Source organism: Lepeophtheirus salmonis, chromosome 8 (genome assembly GCF_016086655.4).
Source record: "Lepeophtheirus salmonis chromosome 8, UVic_Lsal_1.4, whole genome shotgun sequence".
NCBI lineage: Eukaryota > Metazoa > Arthropoda > Copepoda > Siphonostomatoida > Caligidae > Lepeophtheirus > Lepeophtheirus salmonis.
This window is the reverse complement of record NC_052138.2, coordinates 16407920-16423900: the sequence shown is the minus strand read 5'-3', so window position 1 is coordinate 16423900 and position 15981 is coordinate 16407920. Positions and strand designations below refer to the sequence as shown.

Below are 15981 nucleotides of genomic sequence, written 5' to 3'. Positions count from 1 at the left end.
ATGATTAAATGTCTCCTCAATATTCTTAGTCTTATTCATTATTAGTATTGCTCAAAATTTAGGTAATAGATGTATGGAGACTAGTTACGTCAAATCGCAGAGCATATACATATCATGAATCATGATATCGAATATTTATTTTCATGTTTTGCTGGAGTAATAGCGCCTGCAAAAAAAGGAAAAGAAGAAGAAAGTGTGGAATGACGTAATGTGAAGTGAGAGGTTGCGCGTGTGAGCGTGCGGACTTATCTCTTTGAAAGGTGATTCCTTCTTACAGCGTGTTTGCTCTTCAGTCACAGAGGTTAGAAAATTGAAATTCCGGGACTGGGATGAGCATGGATTCAGATAGTGAGTATGGGATTCCTCTTGGAGATGTATTCTATTTGTTTGCTTCTGCATTTTAGAGCCTACTTCGAACAACCCAGGTACGGTAGAGGACCTGCATAAGCAGTGCCAATCCGTGTATCCCCTCTTCTTCGATGGGATCAAAATCCTACTCAACAAAGGCCTCAGCAGCCACTTCCAGGTCTCGCACACTCTCAATCTTACCAATTCGGAAATGGTGGGATACCGCTTTGGTGCCACATATGTGGGGTCCGTCCCGGGCCCAAATCCTCCTGAGGAGTATCCCATTTTGTTGGCAGACATGGACCCCAAAGGAGATCTGAATGCCAATATCGTTCACGCCTTCTCCAAAAACTTCAGGGCGAAGGCTATTGCTCAGATTCAAAAATCTAAATGGGTTTCTGCTCAATTTACAGGGGACTATACGACGGATAACTACACTGCATCCTTCACTCTCGGAAATCCGGATCTTATTAACGGCACGGGTGTTCTTGTCACTAACTACCTCCAGGCAATCACGCGCAATCTTTCTCTTGGTGCCGAGTTGGCCTACCAATCCACACCGCAGCTTCCTGGAGGTCACATGGCGGCTGTTACTCTTGTTGGACGCTATGCCAATAAGAACTCTGCATTTGCGTGTACTTTGGGTGGAGGAGGTCAAATGCATGCGAGCTTTTATCAAAACTGCGGAGAAGGTGTACAAATGGGTACAGAGATCGAGGCCAATTTACGTATGCAAGATAGTGTGGCTTCCATAGGTTATTCCATTGATGTTGGAAATAATGGAACTACAGTCATGAAAGGCTCAGTGGATACAAATTGCATAGTTAAGTCAGTCATTGAGACTAAACTTCTGCCACTACCTTTTACTCTCGCACTTTGTGGTCTTATAAATCACAAAAAGAACACCTTCCAACTGGGTTGTGGTTTCATTATGGGATAAAAACACTTTTTAATTTATTGTGACAATGAACCACCTTAGAGATCTCAGAGATTTATGTCATCATAACCTCTATTTTATTTACAAAAGAAAAAAAAAAGAAGATATTTCCTCCACCAGTTTTATTACTTTATTCAGACTATAGGACTCAAGTTGAAAAGTTTTGTTCTCGTTTATTCAACGTTATATTATTGGATGAAATAAAGCATTAAAATGGTAATTAACACAGAAAGTGGGATAAGCGATAGATCCACATTATTAATCGATACAGTTTTTTCTTTCCTACTGAAAAGTCAAAATATATAGAAGTTAAACTAAAATTTTTGTGTTTGTTTTATTTTTGAGTTTTGTTTTCATTCAACCTCTTCAAAAATTGACATTTTATCTTCAATAAGTTTAAAATATAAATATATTCTTCTAGAAGGAGAATATGACAAGCAACGATCGATATTAACTACGAATCAAGAATAGGGTTTCTGATCAGCTACTTCATAGGTTAAACTTCCTTCTTAATAACTAATCTTTGTGATGATAAACATTTTTTAATTATATTTAAGTTTTTTATTAAGTAATTATTGATGTGTTTTTTTCCTTCTTTGGTCAGTGGAAATATTTCATTAAAACAATTATTGTATTTTCCATTTGTAGCAGTTATCAACTTATTATTTATAAGTATGGATAAAGAGCAAAGTTGTAAGTAAGACCATATGTTCATGTTGTATACAAGTAATATACATACATATGTGGCCCGTCAACAGAAAAACATGTTAAAATAATTTTTCTCTACTCAAGTATTGACATGTATACAGTATGCATATAAGAAGTAAAAAAATAAATCGTTATTTTTGTTCAAGGTTGTTTTTATACAGACCCACCACATATTCACTTCTTCAACCGCTGAGTATTTTTCAAATCCTACAGGAAACTCTATAATTTTTTGGTCGATAAAAATTCCTTGAACACAAGAGTTTTCAAATAATTAATATTTTTAAAAGAAAAAAATAAATATACATAGTAAAGATGATATATTTTTGTTCGTCGTTAGCTAAAGTTGAAAGTGCATATATTGAATATGCTGAATGACTGGGTAAAAAGTGCAACATTTCTAGAGTGTTTTAACATATAATTAATCTAATTTTAATCCTTTAATTGTGATCTTTGTTTAATATATGATGATTAATTATTAACAATATGTTCCCTAAAGTTAAAAAATATCAGTAAAATCAAAATTCTTATTCATTCATTAACATATAATATGTTAACAAATTTTCTTTAAGATATAAATTTCCCATTTGATTTGATAAATGATTATCTATATTATTTTACTTTATTAGTCATGAACCATTCATATATTTTTATTTCTTAGAACTCATTGTACAAAATAGATGTTAACAGCTAACAGGTGATGTGTAGATCGCACGCCCTTTATCTCCAATTTTTGGTGGGAAATCATACTAAACATTTTCACGACCCAATTTTTTTTCTTAATTTATTTATATTTGAATCGTATTCTTCTAAAACTGAAGAATTCCGACCACATCCTATATTTCCTACCTGTGACTACATAAACACATGTAGTAAAGATCAAGGGGGATGCCCCCCTACAATGGAAATGGTGAAAAATCATCCCCTCTAAAACAGGTATCCCTTCGCCCACTCTATTGTATTGAAACAATGAATTTGGAAACTACTTCTATATTAAGACTTCATCTAACTTTTATCAGCATATTTTATGTAAAAATACTAGTATGAGCCTCTCCGTTCCATGGAAGGATGGAAAGGAGGACATATTTGCACATAAAATGCTGTTGGTGTATAGTCCATGTTTTTGTCTGCCAAGTAATTTAAAAATTCAAATAAATAATAATTATAACTTATGTTTGTCTATTTAAATCGAATGTAAAAGTACCTAAATTTATTCTAGAACAACAATTTAAAAAAATAATTAAATAATCAATCAAATCCAGAAAATGACCAAAACCCAAGTTAAAAATTTTGTGTAGTGGCCTCTTGGTTTCGATTTAAAAAATAAGTTCGTCAGAATTACTCCTGAATGAGTATTGTGTACGGTTATACTCCAACAGTTACGCCTGCTTTCAAGATGACCGAACAAATTTGCTGGTCCAATTTTAAAAGTAAAAATACCAAGATACAAATTGCTAAAGATTGGTACATTAAATAGTTAGTAACAGTAAACAATCAACAGATTGCTACGTAAGATCCTCTAAGTATATAGCTCAACCAAATTTGAGATTAATAATTTTTTTGTTGATGTTTCTTTTTTTAATTACAATTAATAAGTTTATTTTATTACAATGTATTATAATAACCTTTGCTTAGTAATGTTATGTAAATTGAACCCTGTTCAATCCAATGTCACTAAACTAACCTACTCCTAACTTGCCTTGTCACAAATTTAGACCAAAGTGAAGATCGCTTAATATATGCGCCAACTACATCTTCTTTTTGCATATTTGTACAACTGGAAGTATTTGTCACCACCAAATGAAATTACTTTACCTCCAAATGAATTAGAATCTTGCGTTCTACCACATTTCATAAGATTTGCAGCAATTCCAGACGAATCAAATGGTTAATGCAATCTACCCTTCACTTCTAATTTTAATTGTAGAGTGTTTTACAAAATGGTACTTCCTGAAAAAACTGCAAAACAACAGGAGGAGGAGAGGAAGGTCCAAAAGTTTATTTTTGTATATATAAGATAAAAGAACAGTGATTACCTCTGCGAGTAAACCAGCGTATTTTCCTACCTCTTGAGCCGGTGTTAGACTCCAAGAAGCAGCAGGTTGACGATTTTTTATATGCGTTTAAGCATATAAATTACAATTAGTTATGAAAATCGTGTCTAAAATGGTTATGTTTAAAAAAAAACCGAAAACCAACATGGTACTTCAACAATTTGAAGAATGTTTTGGAGGAGAGAAAAATAACGCTCATTCCGTTAAATTAGATCAACTAAAATCAGCTGTGATGACGGAGGAGGGGGAGATGGAAATAATCAAGGACATTATAAAGAATTACTCCAATGTCGATCCACAATTCTACTCTGAGTTCAAAAAAGACCTATGAGTATAACTCTGCAACAAATACTCAAATTTACTCTTCGTCTTTTATGAGCACACATGAATGTTCAACCAGGTTTTAAATATAATTTAATTAGTAGAAAAAGAAGTTCACTACTCAGGAATAAAATAATAATGCAACTATTAAAGGAAAGAAAATCATTTTTCAGATTACAATTTCCAAAATAACATTATAGTTTTTTCAAAACTAATTATAATACTAGAAACATCTACAGTGATATAAATCCTATTAATTTTTTAACTGGTCCATTTTTTTTAATAGGTAATGTGGACAATGATTTTTTTTTTTTTTTTGAACATTCATCCTAAGAAAACTACCAGACCTCATAAGGAAGTAGAGTGGACTCTTTTCTTGGGAATGAGATACCAAGATCGAACAATAAAGAGATCCATTCACGAAGAGTAGGCAATTATAATATTTTAAATATAATTAGTAATTCTTTTATTTGAATCTGTACGAAGAACAGTATTGGGATATTAATTATTATTTATTACGAGACATGACGTTATGCATATTTGCTAATACAACCACATAAAAAATTGGATCACTTAAAAAATACGAAATCGAAAAAAATACTTGGAGATGCATATTTTTTAAATATACCTTAATACAACTGGGATTAGTTTTGGATTATGTTTTCAGAGATAAATTTCTTTTTTTGGCTTGAATTCATTTGTACAACCCCCCTCCCAAAAAAAAAAAAAAATAATAATAATTTTTTTTTACCTTGTGTTATTAATAACTATTATAAGACGACAGGGTGGAATTTCTTGTAGGTAATTTAATAAAAATACACGAGGATTCGAAATTTCTTTTATAAAACACAAAATTGAAAACTATCCGATCATGCGTACCCCTTCCCAGAAAATAGTTTCGACGTCCTTGGCTGGGTTACAGGACTTTTCGGAAGTATTGCTGTACTTTGAAATTTTTTTAATCTTTTTTTTTCAAGAAATTTATTCCCTTTTGCCAACAACATATTGTGTATATTACATTTGAATGAATATTATGTATTTTTTTTGTTTTTATTTGGTTTGCCTTTCTCTCTCTTTATCTCCATAGTGTGCTTATTATACCCACACGTAACTTTATTTTTTATCTAAACTGATCCTATCACTCATTTTAATCTATATAAAGGACTTAGTAGGTACCTAATATAAATTATTAGAGGGTCTTAAAAAAAATCTTATTGGAGCCTGAATAAATAAATAAACATATTTACTTAATCTATACATCCATAACTCTATTATCGGAGTATGGGGAGAAGGATATTGACTCAATCGATCAAAATTACTTGAATAAGTTTATTTCTATTTATGTATATTTATAGTAATTTTCTGTTACAAGAATTATTGGGTTTGATGACATAGAAGTTCATCTCTATGATCCCAATTATATTCATCCTGTAATTATACTGTAATGGTTCATTGTAATTACATGAAAAATTTGATTTACTTAATTAGATGCGATCTGCTGCGGTCTCATCCCTTAGTCCACGGATAATCTCCTCCACATAATGTGACCTTCCATTTATTTTTATGCTCCCCAAAGTGCTAACTGCCCGAATATCTGAAAAAAGTCGGATCCCTCTCCTCTTAATCTAATAATATATTCTTCGCTATGCGAAGTTATTTCGTTATTATTATAAGGTTGCAATGATTGAATTTCAACTATCCATGGCCGTTTTCTCCAATTTCAAGATAGAAAGAGAAATTAGGACGTGCGGGCAAACTTACACAATGTATTCGTCGTTCTTGATTAAAATAATTCTTGCTATAACTTTCTTGTTTCCTAACTACTGACCTCAAAGAATTGATTGAAAACCCAGTCTGGTACTATTAGCAATAAATATCGTCATATCGGTCAGACATGTATCTTTGCAACTCTTTGAGGAAATTACAATACACTTGGGGGTGATAATCTGATATGTTATTTACTTTATCCAATTCACAGCGGCTTGGAATCTGGTAAAGTTCATGGATGGTTAAATTTCGTTTGAATAACTTAGACCTAGACAGGCGAGTGGAGATAACTGATCTAACTTAGCAATTATTTATAATTTCCTTACAACTGCAAATAAATTTCATTGAATTTTGTGAATATATCTGAAAATAAACAATGTTATCCGTGATATTTTTTAGATTAGTTTTAGAGTCCAACAAAGAATAAAAAAGTTGCAAGAATTTTCTCTTTGATAGGTGTGCCCCAATAAACGTTAAAACCCTTCATCATTATCAATGCCATGCTCTCAAATTGAGGGAATGTGCCTGGAGATTATTAACTTCTGTGATAACAGTATTAATTGTTTTGCAAAGTCAGTCACTAAGATTTTTATGCTACCAGATACTGCCTGTAGATTACACAATATAATTACTTGAACCAACTCTTCATCTTTTTCAAAAAGAAAATTTAAGCAAGAAGCACATATTCATTTCCTAGTACAATGGACTCATCTAACTGTAAGCTAAATTATTTTGCTGCAAGAATGTTGCACAATTTGTTTTCTACGCTTTGAGCCATTTAATCTATTTTTCCTTGAACTGAGTTATGACTGAGAGGTATAGACTTCATAATTTGGTCTGGTGACTTTTTTAGAACTGTTTCGATAATTTTTCTTACTACCCAATCGTTTAAGTCTGAACACATCTAAATATCAGCAAAGATATATTGTAGGAAGCACGCAAACAGTATTTATATACTGAGTAGTGAGTATAGGATTTAAAAAAAAGGCACAAATAATAAAGTACATTTATAAAATTTCTACATAACGTATTTCTATCATTTCAACCAGATAATATTCATACTGCCACCTTAAGTCACGTTTTTTTTTTAAAATTTGGGGGTTCTTTTTTGTTTGTTTTTTGTTTGATTTTTTTTAGAAAACTAATTTCGAGAAGTGACGTTTTTTTAGAACATAAATTTTTATTTTTCGAACGACCCGTAATGGCTTTTATTTAATTTTTTCTGTGTGGGCCACTATTTTTATATCCAAGTTGCTAACTTGGTTTCAGGGAGGTTTTGGGATCAATACGCCCCTAAAAACAGCCTTATGTACACTTAATGTTATCTTTTTACATACTCACCACTTTGGAGACACTAAAGAATCTTTCAAAGTCCTTGTTTTTTTTTGAAAAATAAGCAATATTAACTGAAATGCATGAATCAAGGACAGCTGCATGAAAAGACTAGACTTTTTTAAATACATCTTTTTTGACATGAATGGATAATTTAATATTGCCTACTTATTGTACCTTAAAGGAGATTCAAATAATAAAGTAATGTTTTTTGATTTTGTTGTCAGTGTCGTAAAGTATTCTCTATCTCACTCTACTCTATGTTTCAGATCTTCAAATTATCTCATTTATAATTATTGATCTATAATTATAATTATGCATAATGAGTAGGGTATCAATATGAAATATCATTCGGCCGTATATCTAAAATAGTTTTTCGACTCAGTATAAGGACAACTCATGGTGGCCCCCATATGCATAGACTAAAAAAATATTTTAGTAAAAGATATAAAAGTCAAAAATAGCTAATCGTAGTCAATAATATCTAGTGGAAATTAGGTGTGTTTTCAATATGGAGGTGACATTTTTCATAAAATTCTACACAAATGTGTTTACTGTAGATAAATGTACATACGTAAGTTTATGAAATCGAATCTCATTAAAAATGTGTCCCCCGTAATCTCAGAATTTTTGAGTGTATCTTATAGATACCGATATTAATCTACTTACATGAAGACTTGTGAGTGAGCAGGAAAAAAATCAGAAATTCACTGCAATATAGCAATATAACGATCAGGGCCATTTTTGATCAGCGATCGCAAATTACATGACATGTAATTTTGTACAAATTGATGATATCGCAATTTTTTTGCTATTTCTGTTGGGAAATAGCAATATAAAGATCAGGACCAACTGCGATACTGCAATAAGCGATGTAATATCGCCTTGTCGCGATTGATCGCCAATCAGAAAAAAACTCAGATCAACATGTCTGCTTATATGTACAGGGTTCGGAAGCAAAACGTGGACTGTTAATAAATACTAATTATGTAATAGAATAGATAAGTTTTGTGATTTTTTCCTGCATATTCCAAATCTCCTGTCCTTTCTGCATAAGTAAACAGTAATACTTATTTCTCAAATCTTTCATCATAAGTGAGCAAGAAGCAAAATGCAGAGGATCTCAGACCTTCTGGATGCCAAAATTGAGGTGGCAGAGATTATGGACATTGTGAAGTGCTCCAGGAGCCTCATTTTCAAGGCGGTCAAGTTGAAAAAGGATGGAAAAGATCTCTCAAGGAAAGAAGGAAGTGGGGTACACAACTTGAAAAGGGATTCTGAGTTTCTGGGGGACCTGAAGAAGAAGATCAAGGAGGACCCCACAAAATCCATGAATCGCCTCTCTAACGAGTTTGACATAGACGAGGGGACAATCAGGAGGACTGTGAAGGAGGACTTGGGGTTGTCTTCTTACACAAGGACCCTGCTCCACCTATTGAAGGACACTCTGAAGGAAAGGAGACTGCAGAGGTGTAAGAAAGTTCGTGTGTGGATAAAGGCAAATGGATCCATAGTAAAAAACTTCTCTGACGAGAAGATTTTCACTGTCGACCAGGTCTACAACACTCAGAACGATTGTTGGCATGGGAGATCACCAGAAGAGGTCAAGGGAGTGTTCCGTACAAAACATCCGTCCCAAACAATGGTCAGGCACCCGACGGCAAGAAGATGCATCCCTTCTATTTAGGGTTTTTTTGAGGTTCACCAGACTTCTCAAGGCCACCTACTTAGAGGACAACTAGGTGTGGACGCAAGATGGTGGCCAATGTGAAGGAGTGGAACAACTTGTCCGAGAAGTTCATCATCAACTCCAGCAAGGATTTCCGCGCCGTGTTTGTATTAATACATAATATAGTATTTCATTTTTTCATGAGACAATTGATGGATTATTACTGTTTGCCACAGCACAAATACGACTAATACCTCTAGCAGAAGACATAATTCTTGGAATAATATGACTTATGACTCATAAGTAGAGTTGATGGAATCAATCATCAACAACTTAAAAGTCTTCAAGAAACACAAGATTCAAGGAGACAAAGGATAATTAAACGGTTCATCATTCAATTTGGACGTAGCAAAGTTATTTGTGTCTTGTAACATCCCTTTAAATGTTCTGGATCATCCCAATTTCTCCAAGTTTATTGAAAAATATACAGGAAAAACTTCTCCAGGTCGATGGGTCGTTAACAACTTGGTTGTGGAAGTATGGCAAGGAGTTTTGAATAGAATAAAAGAAGATGTGGAAGAAAAGGATATTTCCGTTGCACTCGATGAGACAAGAGATCATCAAGGGAGGTCAATGACGGTAATTCTGATTGGCCCTTTGGACGGACATTTCTGTGGGAGACCTTACCTTATTGACTTGGTTGATATTCAGATTGCAAACGCAAACAATGTAAGGAACATCGTCATAAGCTCAGTTTATAAGTTATTGTTGATCACTAAATTGAATAAATGTTTTGTTATCATTTAATTGTTAACTCGTAAATATTAACAATATTTTTTTAATAATTTGTTACTTTATTGCCTCATTTCTATTCCGTAGATTTCGTGCCAAAGTTATCTATTCATCCTTTATGGTCAATGGTGACTAATAAGTTATGAGTACACTTCCTGTAATGATGGCTTTAATTTTCTCTAACTAACAATATATTTTGTCTCGCATAAATTTACAGAATATAATATACATGTATAAAGTTATTTGTAGGGAAGTTATATATTAATAATATACAACAATCCCTCTTCCTTCATGTGTAAATAAATAAATAATTTAAGTTAAAGATATATTCTAAACGATACTCTTTTAATTAGGTTGGAATCGATATTTAGCTAGAACTCTTGATCTAGCGACAGATACAATTGCATCACTGTCAATGTAGCTATTATAATTTTTGAAGTAATTTCCATGGCCATTCAATGCATCGATGGGCAATTTAATCAGTTCAAATTTTTGAATAGAGTTGATGATCAAAATAGAGTGTTCTTTTAGACAGCTGCATACTCTTGCATAATTGGGCTCTCTTACCACATCTTGTGCATTCGACGCTTTTTGCATGGCAAACTTTCCCATTCTTATGAGGAAATTGGAAACCACACTGTCTACAGAATCTTTCTTAGCTCTTTTTCCACGATCTCCTACACCTTTGAATTCTTCGATATATATTGAATCCACATGACTTTGTATTTGCGATAACACCCTTTGATACTAAAACATTTAGACTATTTTGATTTTTCTTTGCCGTTTCTACTATTCTACATTATACTTCACATATTTTATTTGTAAAATCAAAACATCTTAATTTTGCTTCTTTATACTTACAGACTCCGGTCAATTTTTTAGACGTCATCCTTGAATGGTCTTTCAAATAGAAGTTATATACTTGTATATCAGGTCTAAAGATGATTAGATATACTTTTTAAGCACTACCGAATGCAAGATATAATTACGGGGGGATTTTCTCTAATTATATTTGGTCTTACGAGTAATAAGGAAATTGGGAGTGAGGCTTGAAGTATTCAAGATGCATCATTGTCCATATTTGCAGTACATCACGAATTCCAACTTATTAATGGAATTGATATTTGTGATAGCAACTATTCATAGTAGTGATTCGTGCATTATAGGCATAAAGGGCACTAAAGGACTCTTAACAAGGAAAAGGTTTACTTAAAGTAGGAGTTGACTTTAGGAGGATTGAACACGAAGAGTTTCAATGAACGCTTTTGGATGGATAATATATTTTTCGTACAATATATTTTGTCTTAGATAATTTTACAGAATATAATATGGATTTATATATAGTTATTTATACGGAAATTAAATATTAATAATATACAAGACGTCCCTTTGGATGTTTTCTATTCTAGGGGCTCACACATTACCATTGCGTCATTGCATAATATGATACTCAACTTTTTCCTCGCAAAGTATGAGTATTTCGGCCAAATTTAAGACTATTTCTCCCTTAGACTTAGATTGTCGAGAAAGATTTTTCTTTATCTAAATGGTTTTACGTCCCGATGTATGGAATGGACATCTACAGCCTCATACAAAAATTATTATAGCATTTAATTTAAACGCATGCTATTTGCGATTTGTTATATCCACCTTGTATATTGATATTCGTAACCAAAGTTTTTGTATATTATAACAATTAATATTTAATCCTATTTTGTATCATACAATAAATTATAACTAACATTAAGACATTTTCTTGATAATATTATTTTGATTAAATAGTACCAAGTAAAGCTATATTTTGATGAAGAAGGAAAGCTTCTATAGGTAGTAAATTTTCAGATAAGATGTAATGTTAAAAAAAATCATAATTGAGATATCTTATAAGTATGTTCGAAATTACCCATCGACCATCAAGTATGATTTATGAATAAAGGTTTGTTTATGTCCCAAAGAAAACAGAGGAACCAGATAGTTGTATTTGCGGGCTTAATAAGCCCCAAGAAATGGTGTTCAGAAAAATCATAAAAGGCAAAAACAACTGTTTAAATGATAACAACAACGGGGGCAGTTACATTGGGTGTAGCATTATAATTAGCAATTGTGTGTATCCTTCATGTTAATAGTATGTTGTTATACAAGCATAAATAACGGGGAAAAAATATTTTTTGATGCTCTTAATAAGAAGTAATATTGCCGGACATTACTACATAATTAGCTTTTGCTCTAAATCTTTACGATGGATTTAATTCTAACATTTTTTTATTAGTATATTTATTATCTAATTTTATGATTTTGAAATTTACTTTAATATTGAATAAAAGACCTACGTATCGGTTCTCAGGACTGTTGTATAGTAAAAAGGTAAACTGAGAAAAAAACTGAAAGGGGGTTGGGAAGACTGATTAGGCCATTAGTCCTAGTATCGATCCAACACTAAATTTGATAATTAATCTAGAAGCATGTATGAAATAGTTGTGAAAAATCCCATTTTGTTATAAAATCCTATTTTCTAAAATTAGTTTTTTGATGAATTACAATTTTCATAAAAATTATTCGTCAAAATAGAAAAAAGTACTCAAGAAAGTCCATAAACTACTTTAATGTTTATAAATATGGTAAAATAATATATATTTTGTATTTCTTTAATATCCAAATTTACCATGTATTTTGCTCTCAGCTGTCAATTTTTCTGCTATTTTGTCTTAAAATTAGAAGCTGCTACATGTAACATGTTCCTCCAAACACGCAGCTAGTTTGAACAGAACGTCTCCCCCTAGTGAAAAGAAAAGAATAAAGGTAACTACGTCCCAACAATAACACCATATTAGAAACACAGTCTTCATTGTCTTTTGATTTAATTTGATTCATATAGTTATTACAATCTTTTTAATAAAAGTCAATCACAATCAAAGAATTTAATTGTTTTTTAAGAAGATTTGTCGATTCAATAATGTATTAACTATCTTTTAAATAAAGATTATTAAAGAATAATAAGGTTCTTCCAACTTTTTTTCTCTTAACTACACTAAAAGATGCAAACACAATAATAACACAAAAGTTAAAATTAAAAAATAAAGTCGAAATAATCAAATATATCGAACAAACTCAATGAAGAATGCATATAATATTTTTATTATAAATAATATATGTGATGATCTAAATTTTTAATATTTTGTCCAAGAAATACCAAAACAATCTTTATTATTTTGTTACAGTTTGAATTATTTTCTTCTATTTAACACTTTTTAAAAAAATGTTAATTATAATCGGTAAATATTAACTTATTTATGTAGAGACATAATATCCTCACGAGGGTAATATTCCAAATCAGAGACAAACAATTTAGTAATTAAGTGGAAGATTCCAATTCACTAAGTTTTGAAACTGCAATTTTCCAAAGGAAGTCTACGGAAGTTGTATGGCCACTTATATTTTCTCTATAACATAATCATGTAATAGTTTCCAAGAAATATAGATATATAAATATAATATCAATAATATAAGAAATTTGATATGTAGCTAGATATCAAGAAACATTTTTTATATTTTTTTTTAGAGTCTAGAATCGAAATGATATTGTTCCAGACAAGATCAAGAACAAATGATGTATTTTTGAGCGTATGGAATAAAATCTACGATATAAAAGTCGTTTCTACATACCTTGATTTAAGGGACATATGTATAATGAACAATCGCACCATTAAAGGGAATGAACTCTACCGAGTGAGACATGAGAACCTCGTCCAAAGAAATAAGATCCCTGAACATGTTTAAAGTTTATTAATTTTAAAGTAGGAAGCGAGTACCTAAGATATCCAAATGAAAATATATAAATTTATAGAAATGATGGGAGCATAAAGATCAATTTATCACAACGCTTCGTTTGAAGAATCCTTCTAAATCATCAATGGTGCTAATTAATAAATTAGTATGACCAAACCGCCAGGGTATAATTAACAGACTCCTCTTTTTTTTCATTTCCCTTAGCATATATAGTAACTCAGGGCTCCGAAAAACAACACGAAAAAAATTAAAACATATTTTGTAATGTTCTTTTCAAAATAATCTGAATGATATATAAATATTTATTTATTTAGTATTTTCTTGATCAAATGGGCATTAACAAATGACTCGTCAAAATGTAACTTAATTGCATTGTGTGGCACATAATGATTTTTTACTTTTTTTTTAAACTCAATATTGAAAAATCAAGAATAAAATTTCATAATCAAAGAAACCACTGAGAGATTAAACAACGATTAATTCTAACAACTTAAGCTTTATAGAGCAACTTAACGGTTTAAGTATACTATATAATATTAATAATTAAGTTTCTACGGAAAAATGATGTCACATCATTCAAGATCTTTACGCCAGAGACAAATAAAATTATTTTTGAAATACATATTTATTTATAATTGTTGGGATATCTAATTAGAAATACTACTTAATTGTTATCATTTTTATTAGCTAAGATATAAATCTTTCATACTAAATAAGTCAAATTCTTTATGACGTAATATTTAATCCTTAAAGACTTCACATTAAGGTATTGATAAATTCAATTACCTGGAAGGAATATGCAATAATAAGTAACATTGTTATTATATAACAAATGTATGTTTTAAACAGAAAAAAATAATTTGGACGGTAGATTTATCAAAATTATTGTCAACCAAGTTGCAAAATTACGAACTGGACACTTTTAAAACCTACGTACCTATCAACAGTATTAATATGGCGGCATGTGTAATATATAGATGGATCGCTTTATCCAATTAAAAATAAAAGTATGTATGCAGGCACAGCACATATGTAAAGCCAAGTCTTTATAAAAGAAACACAACAAAGATCTTTGTCAAGGAATAGAACGAGTCATCACTCCTTGTTAACAGTTTAATGTTTGTGAGTAATATTAATTAATTATCTCGTTAGTTGAACTACAAATATAAATAATAAAAAAATAAAAACTTTTCAAACTAAATATGTATATAATATTCAAATAGTCTATTATGTCATCGTTTTTGGTAGAGATGGGATTTTTGCAAGAGCGCGAGGAGAAGGCTGGATCAAGACTAAATTAAGACCTTTGTTAATATCAGTTGCCTGTTATACAATTTTGGAGGTAGAGGATGAATTACTGCGAAAAAATGATTATATTTAAATTCATATATATTTTTTTTTAAAACAAGTTCCGTCACAGATAAGCGTGAATGCTACTTCAAAGGGATAATTTATCAACACGACGACCAATTTTTTTTATCCTTAACCAAAACAGGCGAACATAATTATTATTAATGAACATATAAATAAGATATGTATTATGTATATAAATAATAAAAAAACACATAAAAAACAAAAAAATTATAATAAAATGATTTTTACAAATTGTCATTGGGAGACCAGCTTTTTTTCTTGTAACTACAAAAATAAGAAACGATTAGTATGAACAGTGATGAAAATCCTGTGCATGTTAAAAAAAGAAACCGAAAATCAACATGGTAACTCTGACGATTTGGAGGGGATCAGCTCTGACAAGGGAAGAATGGGAGAAGGAAATTTGCAAGAATTACTCCAATTCTACTTTAAAAAAACTTCCAATTATAACTCCACAACAAATTCTCAGGTTTACGCTCCGTCTTTTATGAGTACACATGAATGTTTAATCAGGTTTTGAATATATCTATGAAAGGATGTTCCCTACATAGGTATTAAATAATCATGACAACTGCTAAGGAAAAGAAAATTTATGCTTCTGATTTCCAATTCCAAAAAAACGGGGCAGCAAAAAAATTTATCGGATTTACATCACTGAACATTGATTGATAAATTTATCCGACTAGTAAAAATACCTGACGATCTTAAAATTAATCAATTTCTTAACTTATCCTATATTCTATTTATCCTTTAAAATAATAATTACATTATATGCTCAGACAATTGACAAGATCATTGGAAATACTTTCGTATTCATTTAGCATACACTTTTTTACATTAATTTAAAAATTGTTTCTATATCGTATGTAATGATAAAAATATACAAGTGAAGTATA

At 31.0% G+C, this 15981-nt stretch overlaps 1 protein-coding gene and 3 long non-coding RNA genes across 4 annotated transcripts; 3 read left to right on the top strand and 1 right to left on the bottom strand.

Annotated features, from left to right (window-relative positions):
• Window positions 1-75: 75 nt before the first annotated feature.
• On the top strand, window positions 76-1605 carry LOC121123182 (mitochondrial import receptor subunit TOM40 homolog 1). The gene is made up of 2 exons (XM_040718307.2): window positions 76-348; window positions 405-1605. Exons 1-2 carry the CDS (start codon window positions 330-332, stop codon window positions 1286-1288), a joined length of 903 nt encoding a protein of 300 aa, XP_040574241.1. The 5' UTR covers window positions 76-329; the 3' UTR covers window positions 1289-1605.
• A 6916-nt stretch (window positions 1606-8521) lies between these two features.
• On the top strand, window positions 8522-10251 carry LOC121123559 (uncharacterized). The gene is made up of 2 exons (XR_005866029.2): window positions 8522-9862; window positions 10013-10251. It is a non-coding gene; the product is annotated as an uncharacterized lncRNA (long non-coding RNA).
• LOC121123560 (uncharacterized) lies at window positions 10087-11299 on the bottom strand. Its single transcript, XR_011781517.1, has 2 exons — window positions 10948-11299; window positions 10087-10890 (listed from the first exon to the last, which is right to left on the bottom strand). It is a non-coding gene; the product is annotated as an uncharacterized lncRNA (long non-coding RNA).
• A 3290-nt stretch (window positions 11300-14589) lies between these two features.
• Window positions 14590-15292, top strand: LOC121123346 (uncharacterized). Its single transcript, XR_005865984.1, has 2 exons — window positions 14590-14833; window positions 14935-15292. It is a non-coding gene; the product is annotated as an uncharacterized lncRNA (long non-coding RNA).
• Window positions 15293-15981: the final 689 nt, after the last annotated feature.